Here is a 23357-nt window from a genome sequence, read left to right on the forward strand (position 1 = left end):
GAAAAGAATAGGTTACTGGAGGAATAATTATCAGAAATTATAATTTAAAAATGAGAATTTGGAGAACTCAAATTCAAAGATTGAGAGTTTGGGGGAGGTAAGTTGAGTTTTGAGGCTCAGCATCTTTCTGATGATGATGGTAGAGAGGTAGTTTCAGATTGTTCAAGATAGAGAAGGTCATGTTGCTTCTTCTAACACTTTATTTTTGCTTTTTGCTTTTTTTGAAATTAGTGGTTTAGAAGCTTCAGGATACTAGAAGGAAGATTGTTGGCATTTCTATGGGGAATCACTACGTAAGTCACATTTTCAGGTTCTATTGAGAGGAGCTCAGTTTCCATATTAATTATCGAGGAGGGATCCGAGGTCCTAAATGGACGTTTATACGGAGAGAGTGGCAGGAAGCCAAACTGACTCCCTGTTTGTATGCCCCCCCCCCCAGTGACCAACTTAATTCTCAGCTCCACAGTGTCCATAAACAGCAGGCACTTTTTATTCCACTTATTTTTTTGACATCTTTATTTTGGTGTAGATATTGAAGTTGATGTCTTCTATTTTATTTTATTTTATCTTTATCTTTCTTTTTTTTATTAAATATATTTTTATTTAAGTAACATGATCATATTTGGGTTACAGTCATAATCAGAACACCCCCCTTCACCAGTGCAACATTCCCCCCTCCCCCCTTCCCATCCCCTGCCTGTATTCGAGACAGGCATTCTACTACAGTAATTTGTTTTTAAGTTCGGTAAGTTGTATTTTTTTCCTTAAAGGATAAGAGTAAAAAAATATAGTAAAGGTGTGATAGTGGCAATCGCCAATGTTTGCATAGGTCCAGAAAAATGGAGCAAATGGGAAAAAAAATCCTTGACCTGATTACAAAAAGGCCTCACCCCAGAAGTTTATTGGCATAAGAGAGACTCTGGGTTCCAGGCATACCAGTGTATCCAACTCCAGTCATTCTCAAGGTCCCGGTGAAACTTTTTCACACTTTAGCTATAGTTGGTATCAGACTTTTATATTTAAAGACTCTGGATTCTGTGCATTTCTTTCATTGATGTCAGGCTGATGTGGAGCGTCCACTAGTTTCAGCATAACATTAAATGCAGAGTGATCTGCCCTGCATGCAGACTGTTAGACAGCAGGCACTTTTAAGAGCTGAAATACTTTCAACCAATCTTTTGTATGTTGTTCTTCTTATTTTTCTTGAAAATAGAACTTTTTTAAGTGTTTCTTGCTCTGATTGTATGATTTATTTTGTCCTGCTACCACCAAAACCCATGAAGCATAGGTATAATAATTATTAGTTTCATTTCTCCATATAAAGAGCACAGAGAAATTAGAAAAGATTGGGTTTGTCACAAAAATGATTTATAGACAAAACTCAAGTTTTATAAAACACTCCCCTTTCTCTAGTGCATTTTGGCAACTTCAGAGCCATTGCCAGTAGGGCTACAAACAAACAAATTGCACTTGAAGAAGTATAGACTTGAGATGCTGAAATATTCTGAATTCAGCATATTGAGATCCATTGAAGTACTTTCTGTTTACTCTTTTTAGTGTCAAAGGTAGATCATTTTGGGAAACTCATTCTCCTATTAGTCCTAATGTGCACTGACAAGTCCTCAGACTAAGAGAATTTTTAGCTAACTTGCATTAGAAGATATGTCTGGAGTTCTCACATCTTCACATCTTCATTCGCATTTGATGTATAATAAAGCAATGACAATTTATTGTTTGTAGGTCTGTTGTCTGATATTCTTTAAAACCAATATAATTACAATATACTTTAATTGTTTTGTTATTTTTGGGCCACACTCAATGACTTTCAGGGGTTGCTCCTGGGTTTTAGGTTTGGGGACCATATGGGACACTGGGGATTGAACCCAGGTCTAATGCATGCAAGGCTGTTGCTCCGGCCGCATACTTTAATTTTTTATTGAAACCATTGTGGTTTTAAAAGTTCTTTTTTTTTTTTTTTTTTTTTTGGTTTTTGGGCCACACCCAGCGGTGCTCAGAGGTTCCTCCTGGCTGTCTGCTCAGAAATAGCTCCTGGCAGGCACGGGGGACCATATGGGACACCGGGATTTGAACCAACCACCTTTGGTCCTGGATCGGCTGCTTGCAAGGCAAACGCCGCTGTGCTATCTCTCCGGGCCCCTTGAAAGTTCTTTAGAGTTGTGTTTCACTCATAAAATGTTTCCTGACTAACCCCTCCAGCAGTGTCGACCTTCCTCCATGTTCCCATGTCATCACCCCTGCCTCCAAGCCTACCAACATCAAAGGCCATTTTGAGTTTTCAGAGCTAAAGTTTGGGTCTCATTATTTAATGGTTGTTGTTGTTTTGGGGCCACACCCGGTGATACTGAGGGGTTCCTCCTGGCTAGGAGCTCAGAAATCACTCTTGGCTTAGGATAGAACCAAGGTTCGTCCTGGGTCTGCTAGGTACAAGGCAAAGGTGTTAACCCGCTGTGTGATTGCTCTGGCCCTGATTATTGTCATAACACCCAGAGACAGTAGAGCTGAGGGCTGGAAGGGCCGACCCAGAATATAAAGCTTACCCCTTTATATTTATGTTTGTTTATTTATATTATATTTATATATGTAAAGAGTGATGAGTGCAGTTAGAGAAAGAAACAGGCTAGCAATATTATGACCATGTTTGGGAGAAAGCTCACAGTGGTCCTCAAACTATCCCCCGCGGGCCACGTATTTGTATCTGTTTTGTTTCTTCATTGCAAAATAAGATATATGCAGTGTGCATAAGAATTCGTTCAGAAGTTTTGTTTTTACTATAGTCAGACCCTCCAGGGGTCTGAGGGACAGTGAACTGGTCCCCTGTTGAAAAAGTTTGAGGACCCCTGCAAGATGATAGACACCTAGTCAGGGCGGAGTTGGGGCGGAGTCAGAGGGGGATGGGTTTGGGGACCCTCCAGTGGTCTGAGGGACAGTGAACTGGCCCCCTGTTGGAAAAGTTTGAGGACCCCTGCAAGATGATAGACACCTAGTCAGGGCGGAGTTGGGGCGGAGTCATAGGGGGATGGGTTTGGGCGTGGGGAAAGTTGCACTGCTGAAGAGGGGTGTTCTTTTTTTTTTATGACCGGCAACCGCACAGCTTCCAACCCGTTGGCCATCCTGGTGCTTAAGTGGAGATGAGGATTTACCAAGCCGTTGAGGCTTGGTAGCGGGGGTCTTCCCTCTGGGACCACCGTATCACACGCCAACAGTTCCCTGTGTGTGCGTCCCCCTGCCCTGCACAAGATGTGCAGTGCCCTGCGTCTCTAAGGATCCCCACCCCAGAATCACCCGCGCATTTTAGAGCCGGGCATTTTAGGGGCCTCACCTGGGCCTTTTCCCGTCTTCGGAGGTGGTGCAGTTCAGACCTGGTTCCAGGAGTCACTTGTCAGCTGGGGACCTCGAGGACTTGCCTGGCTAGTGTGGACCTGCTTGTTGGGTAAGAACCTTGTTGGGTAAGGCCCTTTGGCCCCCCATCCTGCTGCTGGGGGAGGAGAAATTCGGGAGCCGCGACTTTTGGGGGCGTGATCCTGCCCGACGTGAGCCTCAGTCTGCCCACCCTGGTGGATACTCATGGCTGAGGCCAAGCTGCTGGACTGTGCCGAGCTGGCCACCACGGTGGAGGAGGTGCTGTTCAAGAATAAGTCGCAGCCCTCGGACCCTTTTCCAGCCGCTGACCCCCCCCAAGGCGCTGCCGGTGCAGTGGCACAGCCGGAGCAGCCGCTGGGCCTGACTTGCATGTTTTGCACCCAGACCTTCTCCCAGGCCCGCACCCTCGACGAACATGTGTTGGAGCTTCACAGGCCTAAGCTGTGCAAGCCCTTGGTGCACCCCCTGGAGAAGAGGCCGCGCACCGCCTCCGAGTGTGAGAAGGAGGAGGAGGAGGAGAAAGAGGCTGGGGAGGACGGGGAGCTGAGCTGCGAGGTGTGCGGCCAGACTTTCCCCACCAACTTCGACGTGGAGGCGCATGTCCGGACGCACAAGAACGCCTACACCTACAGCTGTCACCTGTGCCCGCGACGCTTCAAGAGGCCCTGGTTCCTCAAGAGCCACTTGCGCAAGCACTCCACCCGGGCGCACCACAAGCGCAAGGCCAAGGCCGAGCCCGAGCCCGACAGCTTGGCCACCGTCAACGACGTTGTCGTCCAGGAGCTGCCCACCGTGGTGTCGCCCTACAAGACCTGCATGTCTTGCGGCTTCCTTTACCCCGACAGGGACAGCTTGGTGGAGCACTGGAAGTTGCACACCCATGAGGAGGCGGCGGCAGCGGCCCCCTCGGACGACGTGGCGGCCCCCCCAGATGACATGGCCGCCCCCCCAGATGATGTGATAGTACCCCCAGAGGAGGGTACAGTCCGCGGCCTCCGCCTGACACCGCCATCCGTACCACCTGTCCCCGACAACGACGACAGGGTGCAGTTCATGCAGCTGCTCAACCTGATGCCCCAGCCGCACCCCGAGGCCACCCAGCAGCCTGTCGCCAAGGGGATCCCGCAGCTGGACCCCGTCACCACCTACCAGGCCTGGCAGCTGGTCACCAAAGGCACGGTGGCCGTGTACCCCAAGACCAAGACCAAGAAGTAGCCCGGCCAGGACGGCAGCCCCGACGTCGGACTTCCAGAAAAAATCCTGAAACAGTCCTTTACTAGATACGGGGATGCAGGGGGGCCCCATGCCTGGTTGACACTGTCGAGAAATTTCTGCAAGTTGCCTAGATGCCACGCTCTAGCCTCCATGCATCAACATTGTCACAGACCTCCTTCCCCCAAGATTGGGGGTCCCTGGGTCCCCCAAAGCCCAGTTCCTGAGTCCCAGGGAGGACAAGACCTCCAGCGTGCTGAGCACCCAGAAGGCCTACGGGGCCTCCAGGCTTCTGTACCCCTCCGTGTAGACCTTTAGAAAACTTTCACAGCTGATCCCCCAATTGGAAGGAAAAAGACCAGTGTCCTGTCGATAGCCATCGAGCAGCATTTTGCAAAAGAGAAACTACGATGACAATGTTCTCAGGAATGCACACTTTTTGGACCAAATGGCAAAAAAATCTTGATTTCCCTCTTTGGGGCCACAAAGGTGTTGCAGGACAGACGTGCAAACTCCAAGCAGGTAACAGCTCAGCCCTTCAGAAAGCGACAGGTGATAATATTAAGCACAGAAGGAGCGTGACATTTTTGTGAAGTGCTACAGGTAATTTTTGTACCAAATAACAACACAAACCCAGAACTGGTGCAGTTGGTTTGGATGCAGATATCTGAAATCTCAATGTTTGTCCCTAAGTGATTTTTTTAAAGAGTTGACCAAATTAGAAATGAGGGATTTTTTTTTGCTTTTGTTTTTGTTTTTTGTTTTTTGTTTTTGCATACTTGTGTGTTACTGAAAAAGATATCTTTTGGGGGTGGGAGAGAAAAGTTTACAATTCTTGCACCTTAGGTAAAACTGTGAATTTGACTGTTAACCCTCTTGTTTACTTGCTTTGTGTATTACCATTTTTATTTATTTATTTATTTATTTATTTAATTTTGCTTTTCCTGGCCCTGAGCTCAGAAATCGCTCCTGGCTTGGGGGACCATATGGGGCGCCCAGAGGGATGGAACCATGGTTCTAAACACCCTACCGCTTGCTCCACTGCTCCAGGCCATATATATTACCATTCTTTTATGTAGCTCATCCCTCTAAGTGGGTTGTATGTGCCCTTTCATTTAAAAACATATATTTCTAGGGGGAAAACCCAAACAAGCAATGCCTTGCATTATGTTAAATTCTAGGCAGTCTCTTACTTCACTTCACAAAGCCTTACAGTGAGTTGTGACACCTCCTAAGGGAATAAGATGTAGCATGTACCTGAGGACAGCCTTTTGGGTCTAGGGGCAAGGGGGGGTCTCAGTCTTCCTGTGGCATTTGTGCTGTGTATGTGTGCATCCGGAGAATCATTTTCTCTGTAGCCACCACCCCCTTAAAAGCCCCAGACTTGTAGGCACCACACCAGAAAGTTCAAAGTTCCTTAAATTTGCTTTACCCCCAAGCAGTCTTTGAGACTTGGGTTTTTTTTATTGTTTGTTTTGTGGGGGGGAAGGGCTGGAAAACGTTATCAGTGCTTCTGGCATTGGAAACCTGGGGTGAGTCTTCTAGAAATGTAAAATGCTAAATGACACGGATGCCTGACTTAAACTGAAAGCAGTTTCAAAGGGTGGGTTGAATTTAGGATTGTTTCTGATGTCTGTGCCCTGAGCCTGACAATCACCAGCTACTCCTTTATCGTATATTTTGAGTGGGATGTTTGCAGAGGCAATTTGGGAAAACTAGGGAGGGGAAGGAGTGTATATCTCCCTTTGAGATGTGCACTGTACAGCCATTTCCACTTTTGAGGGGACTGCCCCACTTCCCTGAATCTCATGTATTTTTTTCTTTATGACATATATGCTCCATCTTGGATATTTGCAACAGATCAACTGGGAATGTATATTCTCTGTTTTCCACACTGAACAAGTCCATGTTCTGAGTACCTGACTTTATTGTTCATTCTATTCTCTCATTTCCCAAATAAACTTATTATGCTTTACTATTAAACAATTAAAAAAATAAAGCACCTGACTGCCTCTGACCATCCGGACCTTTTTTTTTTAAGTTGTGCTGTCTGGGTACCCCCAGTGATGTTTGTTTTATTTTAAAAAATGATTTCAATGAGAAGATTGACACCATGTGCTCTTCTCTGGCTTTGTGCTCTGCAGGGAGCCAAGGCCGAGTCCTTAGGAGGCTGAACCCCATATGTAAACTGAAGCTACTTGAGCTGCAGGTCTCCGACTTGGGTCTGTGGGGTGAACCCGCATCGCAGTGAAGTGCTTTGGTACTAGGAAAGTCCTACACTAAAGTCCTGTTCACAAGCTGAACCATATCATATGCTCATATTCTCTAGAGTTTATGTGTTCATAGTTTTACACTTCATATCCTATTTTTCGAAGATGAACAAATATTGCAGGATGATTGATCTGATATTTGCATAATCTGATAAGTGTTGACAGAGTTTGCTCTGACTCTTTTATAAATTTTAAATAGGGCATATGATGATAAGAAGGCTGAAATTTAGGGGCCTGAGAGATGGCACAGTGCCAGGGTGTTTACCTTGCATGCAGCCAACACAGGACAGACCGCGTCCCATATGGTCCCCCAAGCCTGCCAGGGGTGATAGCTGAGTGTAGAGACAGGATGCCGCAGGGTGTGACACACAAAAAAGAGAGATTTAAAATTGTATTTAAAAAATTAAATCATCAAATATATTTGAAGCTGAAATTGGGGGGAGATCTTTCAGATTTTTTCTGACCACTTTTCTGACTGCATAAAAGTATCTCTTAAAAAAGATTGATTTTTGGGCCCAGAGAGATAGCACAATGGTGTTTGCCTTGCAAGCAGCCGATCCAGGACCAAAGGTGGTTGGTTCAAATCCCGGTGTCCCATATGGTCCCCCGTGCCTGCCAGGAGCTATTTCTGAGCAAGACAGCCAGGAGTAACCCCTGAGCAATGCCGGGTGTGGCCCAAAAAACCAAAAAAAAAAAAAAAAAAAAAAGATTGATTTTTTTTACAGCCCTTGTATTCCCAAACTTTGTCCATCAGTATTAATTATTGGGATACTACTGGTTTTGTGGGTTTTTCCCCTGAGACAACATACAATAGAGGTACAACTTACTTCATTTTGTGTTCATGTTTTTCTCTTATTCATGTGCTATATTGTGTTCATTGATTTGCATATGTTGAACCATCCTTACATCCCTGGGATGAATACCACTTGCTTGATCAGGCTATATAATGTAGTTGGATTCTATTAGATAAGATTTTATAAATAATTTTGGTATCAATATCCATCAGGGAGATAAGATTGTTCTTAAATTTTCTTATCTGGAAATCTTTCTCTATTTTGGTTATTAGTGTAATGCTAATAACTTCATAGAATGTGCTAGAAAGGGTTCCTTTGTCTTCATTGTTTGGGAAGAGCTTTTTGAGTAACGGTAGTAAATCTTGGAATGTATGATAGAACCCACCAGTGAACTAAAAGGACCAGGACTTATTTTTCTTGGGGATTAAATAATTATTTTTCTGATTCCATAACTTGTAAATGCTCTGCTGGGCTTTCTACTTCCACATTTTCAGCTTTGGGAGATTGTGTGACTCTTAAGAATCTATTCATTTTGTAAGTTTTCTAGCTTAATATCATAAAGTTGCTTCTATTAACTCTCATTATATTTGAATTGATCAAAGGTTCATTGTAAATGATCCCTTTTCATCTCTGATCCAACTTATTTGAACATTTTCACTTTTTGTTCCTATGTGTCTAGCTAAAGATTTATCATGGTTTTGTCATTTTTTCCAAGAAAAAAACTCAATGGTTTTATTAATTCTTTTCTTAATTTCTACATTGTTAACGTCTGCTTTCATTTTTACTGTTTGTTATTGTTCTTTCTCCAGAGTTTCTAAGATACGTGTTTAGGTTGTTAATTTGGACTTTTTCTTCTTTCTTAATGTTGGCCTAGAATGCTATGAATTTCCTCCTTGGTAGTTTTTGTTGTATCCTGAAGATTCTGATAGCATGTGTCTTCATTGTTGTTAGTTTCAAGGAATCTTTTTATTTTCACCTGATTTTCTCTTTGATCTGGTTGCTGATTAATATTGTTTTTGTTCAATTTCCATGTATTGAAAGTTTTCTCCATACTTTTCCTATATTTAAATTTTTACTTTCATGGCATTATGGTCTAAGAAGATGCTTTGTAAAATTTCTCTTGTATAAATATAGATGCTTGAGTTATCCACTATTATGTAATCTATCTTAGAGAATAATGTTCCATGTGTACTTGAGAAAAATAGTCTTTCTTGTTTGGGGAGATGAAGAACCCTGTATATGTACAACAACCTCATTTCTTTTATTTCCTCATTTAATCTCATGTCTTTACTGATATTTCATTTCTTTGATCATTCTAGCAGTTAATGTGGAGTGTTGAAATCTTCCATTACTATTGTGTTTCTATCAATGTATTTAGGTTTGTTAGCAAAGCTTTAACTGTTGGGGACATTAATTTGGTGCATAAGTGTTGATAGCAGTATTTCTTTTTTTTTTCTGGGTCACTCCTGGCAGGCTCAGGGGACCACATGGGATGCCGGAGTTCCAATCACCGTCCTTCTGGCCCTGATAACAGTATTTCTTTTTCTTTTTTTTTTTTTTGGTGATTTTTTGGGTCACACCCGGCAGTGCTCAGGGGTTATTTCTGGCTCCAGGCTCAGAAATTGCTCCTGGCAGGCACAGGGGACCATATGGGGCGCCGGGATTCGAACCGATGACCTCCTGCATGAAAGGCAAACGCCTTACCTCCATGCTATCTCTCCGGCCCCAGTATTTCTTGATCTATTGTTTCTTTAAACAATAGGTAGTGTCCATCACTGTCTTTAATTACCTCCTTAAATATTAAATGCTATTTGGTCTGATGTAAGTAAGTCTGTCTCTTATAGGTGGTCTTTCAGTTATTATTGAGGATTGGTTTAATTGCCACAAATGCTGCTATCTCCTATGATTCATTCAGTATTTTGAATATGACATTCTACTCTTTCTGGCAAGTAAAATATCCTATGGAAGGCCTGTTGCTATTCTTAACAGTGTGTTCTTTGTATTTGAGGGTTTTTTTCTCTCTTGCTGTCTGCTGTCATCTGTATTAAGTAGTCTACATTTGTCTTTTGATTTTATTATTTAAATTACTATTTGTTTGCATTTATTTTGTTGGCTATTCTTTACTTTCTTTTGTTTTTTTATTTCTTTATTTTTGTTTGTTTTGGGGGTCACACCCAGTGGCACTCTGGGGTCAGTCTTGTCTCTGCACTCAGAAATCACTCCTGGCATTCTCGGGGGACAATATGGGATGATGGCAATCAAACCTGGTCCCATTGCAGGTCGGCCTTGCACAAGGCAAACGCCCTACCACTGTGCTCTTTCTCTCCAGCCCTTTTTATTTTTATTTTTGTTATATTGAAACCATTGTGATCTACAAAGTCCTTCATAGTTTAATTCCAGATATACCATGAATCAAGGCCATTCCCATCACCAGTGATGACCTCCCTCCACCAATGATCCCAGAGTCCATCTTTTACCACCATCCTTCGTCCACTGGCCTGCCAGAAAACAGACCCATTTTATACAAAATAAAGCAGAAATTTGAGGTAAAAAAAAAGTAATCCATGGAATAAGATTCTATGAAAAAGGAGGGAGCTCCTATTTAAAAGAAAACAAGAAAAAAAACACAACAAAGGAGAGTTGTGACAGTTTTTTTGCAAAGGCACAAGCAGTTGGGGAAAATAGAAAGGAAAAACCGTTGGCCTAAAAACAGGGAGACCCTACCCATGAAACATCCTGCCATAAGACCAGTTACAGGCTCCAGGCATACCAAGTTGGCTAACCCCAAAGTCCCAATGAAAATTCATGGTCCCAATAAAAATTGTTCCAATAAAAATTCTCCTCAATCACAGTTGTTGCAGGCAGGTTTCTATGATTAGATATCTTGGGATTTTTTTTGTACAGAATCTATGTCGAATCAGGGTGTCATGGAGTGTCTTCTCATTTCATCTCAGTTAGGTGGTGGTGCAGGGAACCCTGTCCTGAAAGCAAGTTGTTGCTGTTTCCACATCTTCAGAATGTCACATCTAAATCTAAAGAAATATATAAAGTAAATAAACATGCATACCCCATTTAAGTCCTTTGAAATAGTCTAGGGAGGGTTGAATAAAATGCGGAGCAAGTTGGTGCGGGGCAGTATTAGGGCCTTCCCCCTACTCCCACCCCTGTAGAAGTTCAATTTCTGGTCCTGGTGCAGAAAACTCTGCCAGTTCCAAAGATGGGATCCAAGGTTCAAGGGTAAATTGCCAATGTCCAATCAACTGAAACCTAAGTCAAGTCATTATGTCAAATGTTCGGAGTGAAAGGGCTCCACTGCAAGATAAAATTTGAGTTTCTATCCATATTAGATAAGACCTTTCTATATGTAAGATGTCCCCATTTTAATGTGCTATGAAAAAAGGAACAATGCCACATGACCCTACTGGTGTATATGAGGGTAAATTTAACAAGCTAAACAATTCCTATAACATGGTTCTAACATGGACTCAGAACCTAAGAGAAATTTATCTACTAGAATTTCCTACTAAAAAAATCCAAAAGAGGGATGGGGAAAACCATATCTACATTAGAAAATACACAAAAAGAATCATACCTATTAAGGAAATACATGTAAAGAAATATACAAAGAAAATATACATTCCTTCTTAAGTTTTTTGAAATAGTCTCGGGAGGGGTGAATAAAATCTGGAGCACAGCTTCATTCAGCCTGCGACATGCTCTTGTGGAGTCTAAAAGTGGCTCCCAGCAGTCATAGATGAAGACATGTCCTTGAGTGTCCCTGAGTTGGTTTCTCAAAAACTGGATCCGGTCGCAAGCAACAGTCCACAGCGAATGGAGATGTCTAAAAGAAGCCACCAAGAGCAAAGCAGCAGCAGCAGCAGTGGCAGCTTCTTCCTGGGCTGAGGCAAGGTGGGTTGGGAAGCTGTCTTGGGAGCTAGCACCTAATTGGGGTTGGGTGGAACAATCCAGTTCCTAAGGAGTTAATAACAGTGAAAAGTGGGTAGAGAAGGAAAAATCAGATAGGGGTAAGAGAGAAAAGATAAAAAAGGATTTGTGAAGTGGTAAGAAGAGAGGGCAGGAAAGGTTTTATATAAAAGGGGGAAGGACTATATACAACACAGACATGCATATTACAGGCAGACACTAGACAGGCAGAGGTGGTCAATACATACACACACAGACAGACAATGAACATGGATCCATAGGTTGCAGTTGAAAAACTGATAAAGGTGGACTGGGTCAAAAAGCTTAAAAATATAAAGCCAGCAAGTCAGATGGAAAGGTTTTTTATTTTCTAGGCAGATAGCTCATCATTGATAAGGGTAACTTTACTGAAAAAGTGCTTCTCGAGTTAGATTGTGCATCGAGTATTCTTAAAACAATCATAATTTTCAAGTCTAGAATACTAAGCAGTGTGGCAAAGAGCACTGTAAAAGGAGTCTGCACCATGAAGTAGCACCTAATGGGGTCTTGAGCATCCAGATTCCTTTCCAGAAGCAAACTGAAACCATGAGCATTATGATATAATAGTAAACGATCTTTAATTGAAAATAAATTACAATAACTTAATGAATGAGCACTGTAGCAAGAGTCTATGAAATGTAGTTGCCTATTCCAGTGTTATGGGCATTGGGCATAAACATTAGGTCATAATAGCAGGCATACTCAAGTGAAAATATTAGAATATTTGTTACGGCACAGAATAGTCTCACTCATCTATGGGTTTTAAGAAAAACAAAAGACATCATTTTAGTAATGCCCAGAAACAATAGAGGTGAGGGCTAGAAGGGCCAGCTCACAATAAGATGGTCACCACAAAGAGTGGTGAGTGAAGTTAGAGAAATAATTAGACTAGCAACTATCATGACAGTGGTAGTGAGTGAGTGAAATAGAACGCCTGTTTCAAATACAGGCAGGGGTTGGGGGAGGATGGTGATGGGGGGCATTGGTGGTGGGAACATTGCACTGGTGAAGGGGTGTTCTTTTTATGACTGAAACCCAGTTACAAACATACTTGTAATCATGGTGCTTACATGAAGATATATAAAAATAAAAATCGTTTTAAGATTAAAAAAATTGTCAAGACATCTTAGTGGCTGGAGCAGTGATGCAAGCGGTAGGGCATTTGCCTTGCATGTGCTAACCTAGGATGGACCACGGTTCAATCCCCTGGCGTCCCAGATGGTCCCCCAAGCCAGGAGCGGTTTCTGAGTGCATAGCCAGGAGTAACCCCTGAAAGTCACTGGGGGTGCACCCAAAAAAACATTATCTTAATAGGCAGTGCAGTGCATAACTAGGGCAGCCAACTTTTATCTTCAAGAAGCACGGTGAACAAAAAATATTAGAGTTATAGAGGGCTGGAGCAATAGCGCAGTGGTAGGGCATTTGCTTTGCACTCAGCTGACCCAGGATGGACCTTGGTTTGATCCACAGTGTCCCATATGGTCCCCAAGCCAGGAGCGATTTCTGAGCACATAGCTAAGAGTAACCCCTGAGTGTCACTGGATGTGATCCAAAACAATAGCAACAAAAGAACAAAAATGGCATAAAAGAATAATTTTCAATGTATTTTCAGAAGGTTTTAATAAGGTCCTGTTAGTTGATTATTCTGTTTATTCTTTTGTTTCTGAACATCAGGTGGCTTCAGATACACATTATCATCTAAATTGCTATGCTTCTATTAGGATGAGATGATTAGTAAAAAAAATTGACCAAGGTTCAGATATCCCAAGCTGATGTAAAAAATAAATGAAGTGGGGCCAGAGCTATAGCGCAGAAGTACGGTGTTTGCCTTGCACAAAGCAATCCAGGACGGACCTTGGTTTGATCCCCAGCGTCCCATATGGTTCTGAGCACATAGCCAGGAGTAACCCCTGGGCTTCACCGGGTGTGGCCCCTTCCCCCAAAAAAGACACTAGAAATTTTAGAGTGATCACTGTAGTGGGAGTCCTTGGCTTCCAAATGCATTCTGCATCTGCTTCTGTAGATAAAAGCATATTAGAATATTGAAACATCTATAAAGAGTGGATGGTTGAACCCAGCTCAATCTAAACAACTGTGGCTGGGGCGGGAGAGACATTTGTCTATATACCACATCTTCACTATCCTCTTGTCTGTTGTTGGATATCTAGGTTGATTCCAAGTCTTAGCTTTTGCACTGGATGCTGCAATGAATAGTGATAGGCATAAATTCTTTTGGATCAGTGTTTTTCTGTCCTGTGGATAGATACCCAAGAGAGGGGTTCTGGGTCATATGGCAGCTCAATTCTGAGTTTACTGAGAACCCTTCATACTGTTTTCATATGGTTGGACCAGGCAGCATTCCCACAAGCTGTGGAGCAGAGTTCCTTTCTCATGTTGGGTATTCTTTGGGCTTCTTGAATTTGTGTGGGGGCTTCTCTCCAGAGATCAGGAAAGTTCTTGGGACTATTTCTTTGGCCAGGCATTATTCTACTTTTTCTCTCTACTTCTAGCATTATTATGATTCCAAGATTATTGCTCTTGCTAGTATCTATTACGAATCTTTTTTTTTTTTTTTTTTTTTTTGGTTTTTGGGTCACACCTGGCGGTGCTCAGGGGTTACTCCTGGCTGTCTGCTCAGAAATAGCTCCTGGCAGGCACAGGGGACCACATGGGACACCGGGATTCGAACCAACCACCTTTGGTCCTGGATCGGCTACTTGCAAGGCAAACACCGCTGTGCTATCTCTCCAGGCTCTCTATTACGAATCTTACATTATCTTCCATTCATTCATTTCTCTTTTGTCACTTCATTCCTAGTGATAGCCAGTATTTTGTCTTCAATATCATTGATACAATTCACTGCCTGTTGAATGTGGACTATTATATTTTTTAACTCTGTCAGTTCCATTTCTATGGTCTCTGATGCTCTGGGTCAATCTTTCAGTTGGTTGAACAGTTCTTCCAGTGATTGCCTTATTTTCATGGTTATTACATGGAGCATAATTGTAAGTTTCTCATCCATGAGGGTTAGGCTTTGCTTGAGCTTGATGATTTGGCAGGCCCAGCACCCATGTCTTCTGGAGCATCTGAATTCCTTTGTTTCTTTATTGTTTTTAAAAATTTAGCCGGTGAGGTGGCGCTAGAGGTAAGGTGTCTGCCTTGCAAGCACTAGTCAAGGAAGGACTGCTGTTTGATCCCCCCAGCGTCCCATATGGTCCCCCCAAGCCAGGGGCAATTTCTGAAGCACTTAGCCAGGAGTAACCCCTGAGTATCAAGTGGTGTGGCCCGAAAAAAATTTTGTTTAAGATTGTTTTTAAAGATTTGCGGTCACTATGATTTGAGATTCAGATTCCAATGTCTGAGATCTGAACTATTTCTTTATATTTATTTCATGTATGTATATATATATTTATAATTACATTTATATATAAATAACATAAAATTTTAAATACATAACATATAAATATATATTATATAGTCCATATACAATATGGAATATAGATAGTATAATATATATTCTATACATACACTATATTTATATTTATTTACTTTCTAATATGTCAATCTAACATTGTTAGTCCACTGACATGCTATTTCAGTGTGTGTACAAGTAAATAACTCGTGATCCCAATTGCTGAGAGGGGAATTGTGGAGGTATCTGAGTTAAGTTATTAAGACCAGAGGCCGGAGAGATAGCATGGAGGTAAGGCATTTGCCTTGCATGCAGAAGGATGGTAGTTCGAATTCCGGCATTCCATATGGTCCCCCGAGCCTGCCAGGAGCGATTTCTGAGCATAGGGCCAGGAGTAACCTCTGAGCGCTGCTGGGTGTGACCCAAAAACCAAAAAAAAGCTACTAAGACCAGAAACCCTTGGTGTTAGTGTTTGTGGGAGGAGTGAAGTTGTCTCTGCTTTGTGTTCTAGAAGTTGCCAGCAGTAGAAGGGAATCCCCTTTATAGAGCAGCCAGAGAGAAGTGGTACATGGCCCAGAATTGTGGGGCACGCAGGGTTTGGGGCTCAGCATTATGGGTCTGAGTGTTCGTTATGGGTTTCTCTGAGGGTGCCCTAAGTTTGCAGGGGTTGAGACTTTATGGTGCTATATCTTCATATACCTGGAGAATCTCATACAAATGTTTTGAGTGGGTGTGTTTTACTGTGAAGCCTGTGTGTATCTCATTTCAGTTCTAACTGAATTTTGTAGCAATGTTCCGGCTCATAACCTTTGGTACCAAAACATGGCCTCCCACTTTCAAGGCTCTCATCAGATCCAGATCCTGAAATATTATCAGATCCAGAAATCAACAGTTTCTTATCAACATGATTTCAACTTGGCAATTTGAGGCAATATCCTCAACTTAGGAAGGAAATGGCATTCACTGATTTGTGCTCCTTTATCATCATTACTGTGATTTCCTTCCTCAGGGACACTACAGTTATCAGCCACTCTCCTAATACCAGCTATGACACAGCTCTGGAAGCTCGTATCCAGAAAGAAGAGGAAGAAATCTTGATGGCAAACAAGCGGTGCCTTGACATGGAAGGAAGGTAAAATGTTGATGAGGTCCCTGGTGGGTCTGACAAGTTGGTACAGAGACCAGATAGGTCAATAGAATAAGGCAAACATCAAGGCTGGAGAGATAGCATGCAGCCTTTTTGGGAGGGACCCAGTTCGATTCCCAGCATCCCATATAGTCCGCCAGCCAGCTAGGGGTGATTTCTGAGTGCAGAACCAGGAGGAACCCCTGAGCACCACCGGGTGTGGCCCCAAAAACAATAAATAAAGTTTAAAAGAAAAAGGAAAAAGAAGGGAGGGCCGGAGAGATAGGATAGAGGTGGGGCGTTTGCCTTTCATTCAGAAGGATGGTGGTTCGAATCCCGGCATCCCATAGGGTCCCCCGAGCCTGCCGGGAGCGATTTCTGGGTGTAGAGCCAGGAGTAACCCCTGAGCATTGCCTGGTGTGACCCAAAAACCAAAAAAGAAAAAGGCAAACATCCTTACTAATGACTAGGAAGCCTGATAATAATAGCCTCCCTTTCCCCACACTCTTAGCAGTCTATAATTTAGGGTGCAGTGACCTCTGTATTGATCATGCCTTTTAGCTATGGAATTCCAAACAATATTACTTCCACTGCTGGACTTGGTAATTGTTTTCTATCTGCCCTCTGTCAGTGCTGAACTGTTGGTATTTGCACTTCACCCCCCTTTCCCCAGTACTGCACCTCAACTCTGCTCTGGCAGAATCCTCTGAAAAAAACATCTGGTCAACCTGAGTTAGGAAACCTGATGTATCTTATAGATACGGCGCCTCTTGCACATATTTACTTCTTGTTTGAAGGTTGTAACGCATTATAGAACCTCTCGTATCATTAAGTTATTTTCATCGATGGTCTTTCTTTATAGCACTTATTACATAGATTCAGTATCATATATACAGTTTTCTCTTTACCAGTGTGTTACCTTTATCTTGTAAGGTTTAAACAGCTTCTGGCTGTTTTGTGGGATTCATTTGGGTGTACAGAAAAGTACCCCAAAAAGTAGTATCCTGATCCTTGTCTTGAAACTAAGTAAGCGACCTCTTAGTTGAAAAGATATTAGCAATGTAAGTCTATTAAAACAAGTACATTGGGGCTGGAGTGATAGCAAAGTGGTTAGGTTTGCCTTGCATGCTGCCAAACTGGGACAGGCACAAGTTTGATCCCCAGCATCCCATATGGTCCTCCGCGCCTGCCAAGAGTGATTTCTGAGTGCAGAGCCAGGTGGAACCCCTGAGCCTGCTGGGTGTGACCTCAAAAATAAAAAATCAACATAAAATCAATAAATTCAGTACATTATCTTTACATGATCTTTGTCTTCGACACCTAGAATTAAGACCCTCCATGCCCAGATAATTGAGAAGGACGCGATGATCAAAGTACTCCAGCAGCGTTCCAGAAAGGAGCCAAGTAAGACGGAGCAGCTGTCATCCATGCGGCCAGCAAAGTCTCTGATGTCCATTTCCAATGCTGGATCGGGGTTGCTCTCACATGCCTCCACCCTGACGGGGACCCCAATCATGGAAGAAAAGCGGGATGACAAGAGCTGGAAGGGAAGCCTGGGTAATTAATCCCATTCAACAATTCATCGGGACCATAAACGTGAGCTTGGTGGAGCTGGCTTCAGGCTGGAGTGGAAAGAAGGGATGTATTTGATTCTAGAAAGGAGCATATATTTCTGATTGCAGAAAGGAATGCTTGTGTGTGTGTGTGTGTGTGCGTGGGAGCTTCATGTTCAGGAGCTCGGCCACTCTGTTACAAGTCACTGAGAGGGCCCAGAGCAATGGCACAAGTGGTAGGGCATTCACCTTGCAAGTGGCTGACCCAGAACGGACCTGGATTCGATCCCCGGCATCCTGTATGGTCCCCTGAGTCTGCCAGGAGCGATTTCTGAGCACAGAGCTAGGAGTAAGCCCTGAGTGCTGGAGGGTGTAATCCAAAAACAAAACAACAAAACAAACAAAAAACCAAAAACAATTTTGATTTTGGTATTTTTATTTTTACTTCTTTGTCCTACCACTTCATCTTTTGAAAATCAATTTTGGGTAGTAAAGGTATTTGCTGGGCTATAATCATTGTAAGAACATTAAACCATACAATTATTATCATCTGTCACCAACGATTGATTTATTCAATCCTTTTATTTGTGGGACAATTAATAGATGATGTTGGTTATACATGGAACCAAGTAGAAGCATTCTGACGTGATATAATGCAATCACTGTTGGAAAAAGAAACCGTAACATATACCCAGGGCATTTTATTTAGTCCTTATTTTCAAATCCTCCCTAGGTCAGAGTGATAGCACAGCAGCAGGGAATTTGCCTTGCATGCTGCTGACCCAGGACAGACCCGGGTTCGATCCCTGGTATCCCATATGGTCCCCTGAACCTCCCAGGAGCAATTTCTGAGTTCAGAGCCAGGAGTAACCCCTGAGTGCTGCCAGGTGTGGCCCCAAACCAAAACAAACAAAAAATCCTCCCAAGCACTGTTCAGTAGATTGAGGCCTCCACTGGTCATTGTGAGGCAAACAACTAGACTGATAGGTCAGTGCTCTTGCCTTGAAGTTACTAATACATACAACACCCCTGAGTGCTTTAGGCCTATAGGGCTATAGTTGACAATGCTTGGGGGAAACCATGTTGTGACAGGTGTCAGACCCAGTACTAACATGCACCCTAATTGCTATATTCTCTACTGGCCCCAACTTAAAGAGGTCTTAACACATTATTTTGGAGTTCGGAGAATAAGAAATAGAGGGAAGGGGCCAGAGAGGTGGCTCAGTGGTAGGGTGTTTGCCTTGCATGTGGCTGACCTAGGACGTATCGCAGTTCGATCTCCAGCATCCCATATGTTTCCTCGAGCTAGCCAGGAGCTATATCTGAGTGCAGAGCCAGGAGTAATCCCTGAGCATCACTGGGTATGACCCCCAAAACAAACAAAAAGAAACAGAGGGGAGCCACCAGAACTCGCTTGCCATAGTGGAGAAGTGCTTGAGAAAGGAATACTTGGCCAAAACACAAATACCTTTATTTCAATGTCTCCTAAACACCCCACAAGAAGAGATAATCAAATCTGGTGTTTTGGGGGGAGGGCACACCCAGTGATGCTCAGGGGTTACATCTGGGTCTACGCTCAGAAATCGCTCCTGGCTTAGGGGACCATATGAGAGGGAGACTGGGGGGGATCAAACTGCAGGCCGTCCTAGGCCTGCGTGTGCAAGGCAGCCGCCTTACAGATCTCTGATTTGGCATACCCTAGAGTTTGACCATATTCCTTCTTCTTTCCTCTGTAGGCATTCTCCTGGGTGGAGACTACCGAAGTGAGTCGGTCCCTTCTGTCCCCTCGCCTGTGCTGTTCTCAGCTCACTCAAAGACAGGCAGCCGAGACTGCAGCACCCAGACAGACAGGGGCACGGAACCGGGCAAAGCTATCACCCTGGCTGCAATCTCTGTTCCTGCGCCCGTCGCCTCCGCTGCCACTGCTGCCACCATCTCTGCTACCCCTGCCAGCAACACCAGCATGGTGGCTGCTGCTCCAGCGGCCATTGCTATGCCACCCGCCACTGCCACCGTGGCCGCGCCATCGCCAGCCGCTGCCGCCGCCGCTTTTGCTGCTGCTGTGGCTCCAGCGTCTGCCGCTGCTCCCATGCCAGTTGCTGCCTCTGCTGCTGTGGCTCCTGCTCCTGTGGCCCCCGCTGCCTCGGCTGCTGTTCAGGGGGCTCCGGCTGCTCTGGCGCCAGTTCCAGCGCTAGCTTCAACCCCGGTTTCATCTTTAGCGACACCTCAAGCTTCTGCTCTGACTGCGACTCAGGCATCAGCTCCAGTTTCGACTGCGGCTGCTTCTCCAGCTCCAGCTGCAAATGCAGCTGTGGCTCAGGCTGAGGCTTCTGCAGGTCCAGCTGCCGGATGTGCACCGGGTCGTTTGTCTCTTCCAAGTTTGACCTGCAGCTCAGACAAGACAGGTAATGAATGTGCTTGTTTTATTTTCCCATTAGTCATAGGTTTGTAGGCACCTACTGTTGAGGTATGACCCACCATTGGCAGTTGAAATTCCTGTAGGAAAAGATCAGGACACTAATTCACTGACTTCTGGGCTGGAGAGATAGCACAGAAGTAGGACATTGGCCTTGCATGCAGCTGATTCAGGGCAAAGTCGATTCGAATCCCGGCATACCATCTGGACTCCAGAGCCAGCCAGGAATGATTTCTGAGCACAGATCCAGGAGTAACTTCTGAGTGCCACCTAGTGTGGCCCAAAAACTAAAAAAAATAAAAAGAAAATATTTGAAAGTAATTTTGGGTCTGAGAGCTAGCACAGAGGTGCTTTTGCCTTGCATGCAGAAGGACCGTGATTTGAATCCCGGCTTCCCAGATGGTCTCCCGAGCTAGCCAGGAGTGAATTCTGAGCACAGAGTCAGGAGTACCTCCAGAGTACCAACAGGTGTGGCCCAAAAACCACAGCGAAAAAATGGATTGACTTCTAGTAGAAATCGCCATGGAATAGGAATGGGGGTGGGTAAAGGGCGAGAAGTTCTCACTTGAGCAAAGTGGAGTTGCAGACTAGTTTCACTTTGCTACTTGGGCTTTGTAGGGGGGTGTGGGGGAATGACTCTAAAAATATGAGCTTTGACCTTCTGAAACGTTCTAACGATTTCTTCCATGTAGATGGCCCTGTTTTCCACGCCAGTACCCTGGAAAGAAAAGCTCCCCTTCAGATTCTTGGACAAGAACCTGATGCCGAAATGGTGGAATATCTCATCTGAAGGCCCTTGCCAAGAGCTGTGGTTTTAAAGCAAGAATGATTTTAAACATGTGTCCCTTTTGGCTCTGATTTTGAGGATGAGAACAAGAGTGGGAGAGATTTTTAAGAGACTTTTGATGGAAACAATATTGTACTTAAATAATGTTCTCTGAACTCCAGTCTCTTCTAAAGACATGATAACCAGAATATGCTCTACAACTTATTGTTGAGATTTATCTAGATGCTCAAATTCTTAATCTCTTGGTATATATACCAGTGTATTTAAAGTGCTTAAATTTGTTTAGCATTTTCATATTCTGGCGCATTTTGTTAAAATTGAAGACCATAGTACGTTTGGAAGATGGTTTGTACATGAAGTAGAGAGTAGGAAGGTGAAAAGGAATTTATGCAAGTGCTGTTCTGTAGAGTTACCATTGAGACCATATCCAGAGAGAACGCTCCTTTAGGCTCATGAAAGGAAATAGTTTGGGGGATCTGTGTAAGCTGGAGAAGAAAACATATTGTGTATTTTGAGGTCTGGAAGCATACTGGAGTTACTTTTCCCTCCCAACTTCCCAGCTGCCCTATGCCAGAAATTTATATTTTTCTTCATTTCAGTGGTGCTTTGGAAGTGAATTATTTTGGTTCCCTCCTGCAGGTTCATGCATTCATATATATTCTCAGGAGAAGTTGATGTCTTTGGACGATTAATATATTGTTCTTAGATGTTAGGAGAGTAAATTAGCTGAGTGATATGCAGCTTCCTCTCATTTAAGGAGTTAGATTGTCAGAGGCCTAATTGGATTCTTGCATGAGGTGATGTGGGCAGACTTTTGTGGTTGTTGTATAGCGTGCTTGCCTTTCCTAACACCAACTGCTTTTTTTTATCTTCTCCAGCATACATCTTACTGGCTGTGTCACCAGTTTCAAAATACCAGTTATTTCCAAAATGAGATATTTTGGTTTTCAGATTCACTGCTTTGAATGTCTGGTGACTAATTTGGAATAACTCATTTTCTTTTTCACCTTGTTAGCATACACCTTAAAAGGCATCTTTAACTGCCACCTCCAAGGGAATAGATAGTAGTATCAGAAGTCCAAATGGCTCTGCTATAGTCGGGGGAGAGGTGGCTGCAGCAGAATTCTTAGCTACCTCTTCTCACTGCTAGTGAATTCATTTTTGGAATACTGTCAGAAAGCAGCAAGAATTGCACATATAGGGCAGGACCAAGTAGGATATCACTCTAGGTTTGTGCCTAGAAGGTTCCATCTGGGAAAAAAAAACAATTGATGCTATTACTAAAGGTCCCTGCTCAGTATTACCTGTCTGCCCTTCTTTGGGCTGGTGACAAATCAGTGGGCAATGTTACTAACATCAGTTTTTCTGGGGTATTGGGGGGTGGGAGGTGTTGGGAGATTTAGTTAGGAGTAGGGAGTAGAAATTTGAGGCTGCATTAGTTGATGAATAGAATAGTCCTGATATGTTATGTCATGAGGCATAGAAGGAATCATATTATGATTCCAAAAAATTTGGCAAGAAAGAATCTTACTAAATCAGTTGTATTTTATTAATGCTCATTTCAGTGATGAGGAATATGACGTCTGGAAATATTAACCAACTTTTTCAATGTCACAGAACATACTTAATATCTAATCCAATGATTACTTGGGAAAACATTTATGTACAAAAAGCTCTCTAATTTAAGAGAAGGCATCTTCACAGACTGGGCCATTATATATTTTGAAAAATGTTGATATCTTGAGTAGTTCGTCCCAGGATAGGAATTTCTATCTTGCTTCTCTTACTGTGCCTTTTGTAAAAATTTTTTCTTCCTGGGCAACGTTAGATCATATGAAAGGTCCCCCCTCTGCAAGAAATCAACCCCACTTCTCTCCTTTGGGGGTTTTAAGCCACACTGCAGTGCTCAGGGGTTAATCCTGCCTCTGTGCCAGAAATTGCTCCTGGCTTTGAGGACCAGATGGGATGCGGAGATCGAACCTGAGTCTGTCCCAGGTCGGTAGCAGGCAAGGCAAACACCCTACTTCTGTGCTATTGCTCTGGCTCCCTCACTTCTCTTTCAATGGAATTGACTGACTTGAACCATCTTACAGAGTAACTCTGTGAATATAAGTATAAAACATAGCCAGTAGGAGTTTTGCTTTGTTCCCGATTGCCTTTCAAAGAAATTGCGTGTGTGTGTTGGTGAGCGCATTTGTCTGTGTATAGAACAAGAGGGAGTATCTGATTTCTAGTTTGTCGTAGAAATTTTAAGTCGTGCTACACATTACCCCTCAATGATTCAGTGGATCTCAAATAGAAATGGAAAGAGCCCTCCTTTCAAGACTGACTCCTGTCACCTCTTAGCCATAAGGAAAAGCGCTCAGATAATAAAATCAATAGTAGAAGTGGCTTGAACAGATCTTCTTTTGATCCATATCTATACATGAACATAAAAAAGCAA

At 43.3% G+C, this 23357-nt stretch overlaps 1 protein-coding gene across 1 annotated transcript in view; it reads left to right on the forward strand.

Moving 5' to 3' along the window:
• Positions 1-22081, forward strand: part of AMOT (angiomotin) — a 107974-nt gene extending 85893 nt beyond the window's left edge. Inside the window, exons 9-12 of the mRNA XM_049767556.1 lie at positions 16042-16164; positions 17483-17715; positions 19448-20116; positions 20820-22081. Of these exons, the coding sequence (XP_049623513.1) occupies positions 16042-16164; positions 17483-17715; positions 19448-20116; positions 20820-20917 (1123 nt within the window). The 3' untranslated portion in view covers positions 20918-22081. The remainder of the gene's footprint in view (positions 1-16041; positions 16165-17482; positions 17716-19447; positions 20117-20819) is intronic.
• Positions 22082-23357: the final 1276 nt, after the last annotated feature.

Source organism: Suncus etruscus, chromosome X, assembly GCF_024139225.1.
Source record: "Suncus etruscus isolate mSunEtr1 chromosome X, mSunEtr1.pri.cur, whole genome shotgun sequence".
Taxonomy (NCBI): Eukaryota; Metazoa; Chordata; class Mammalia; order Eulipotyphla; family Soricidae; genus Suncus; species Suncus etruscus.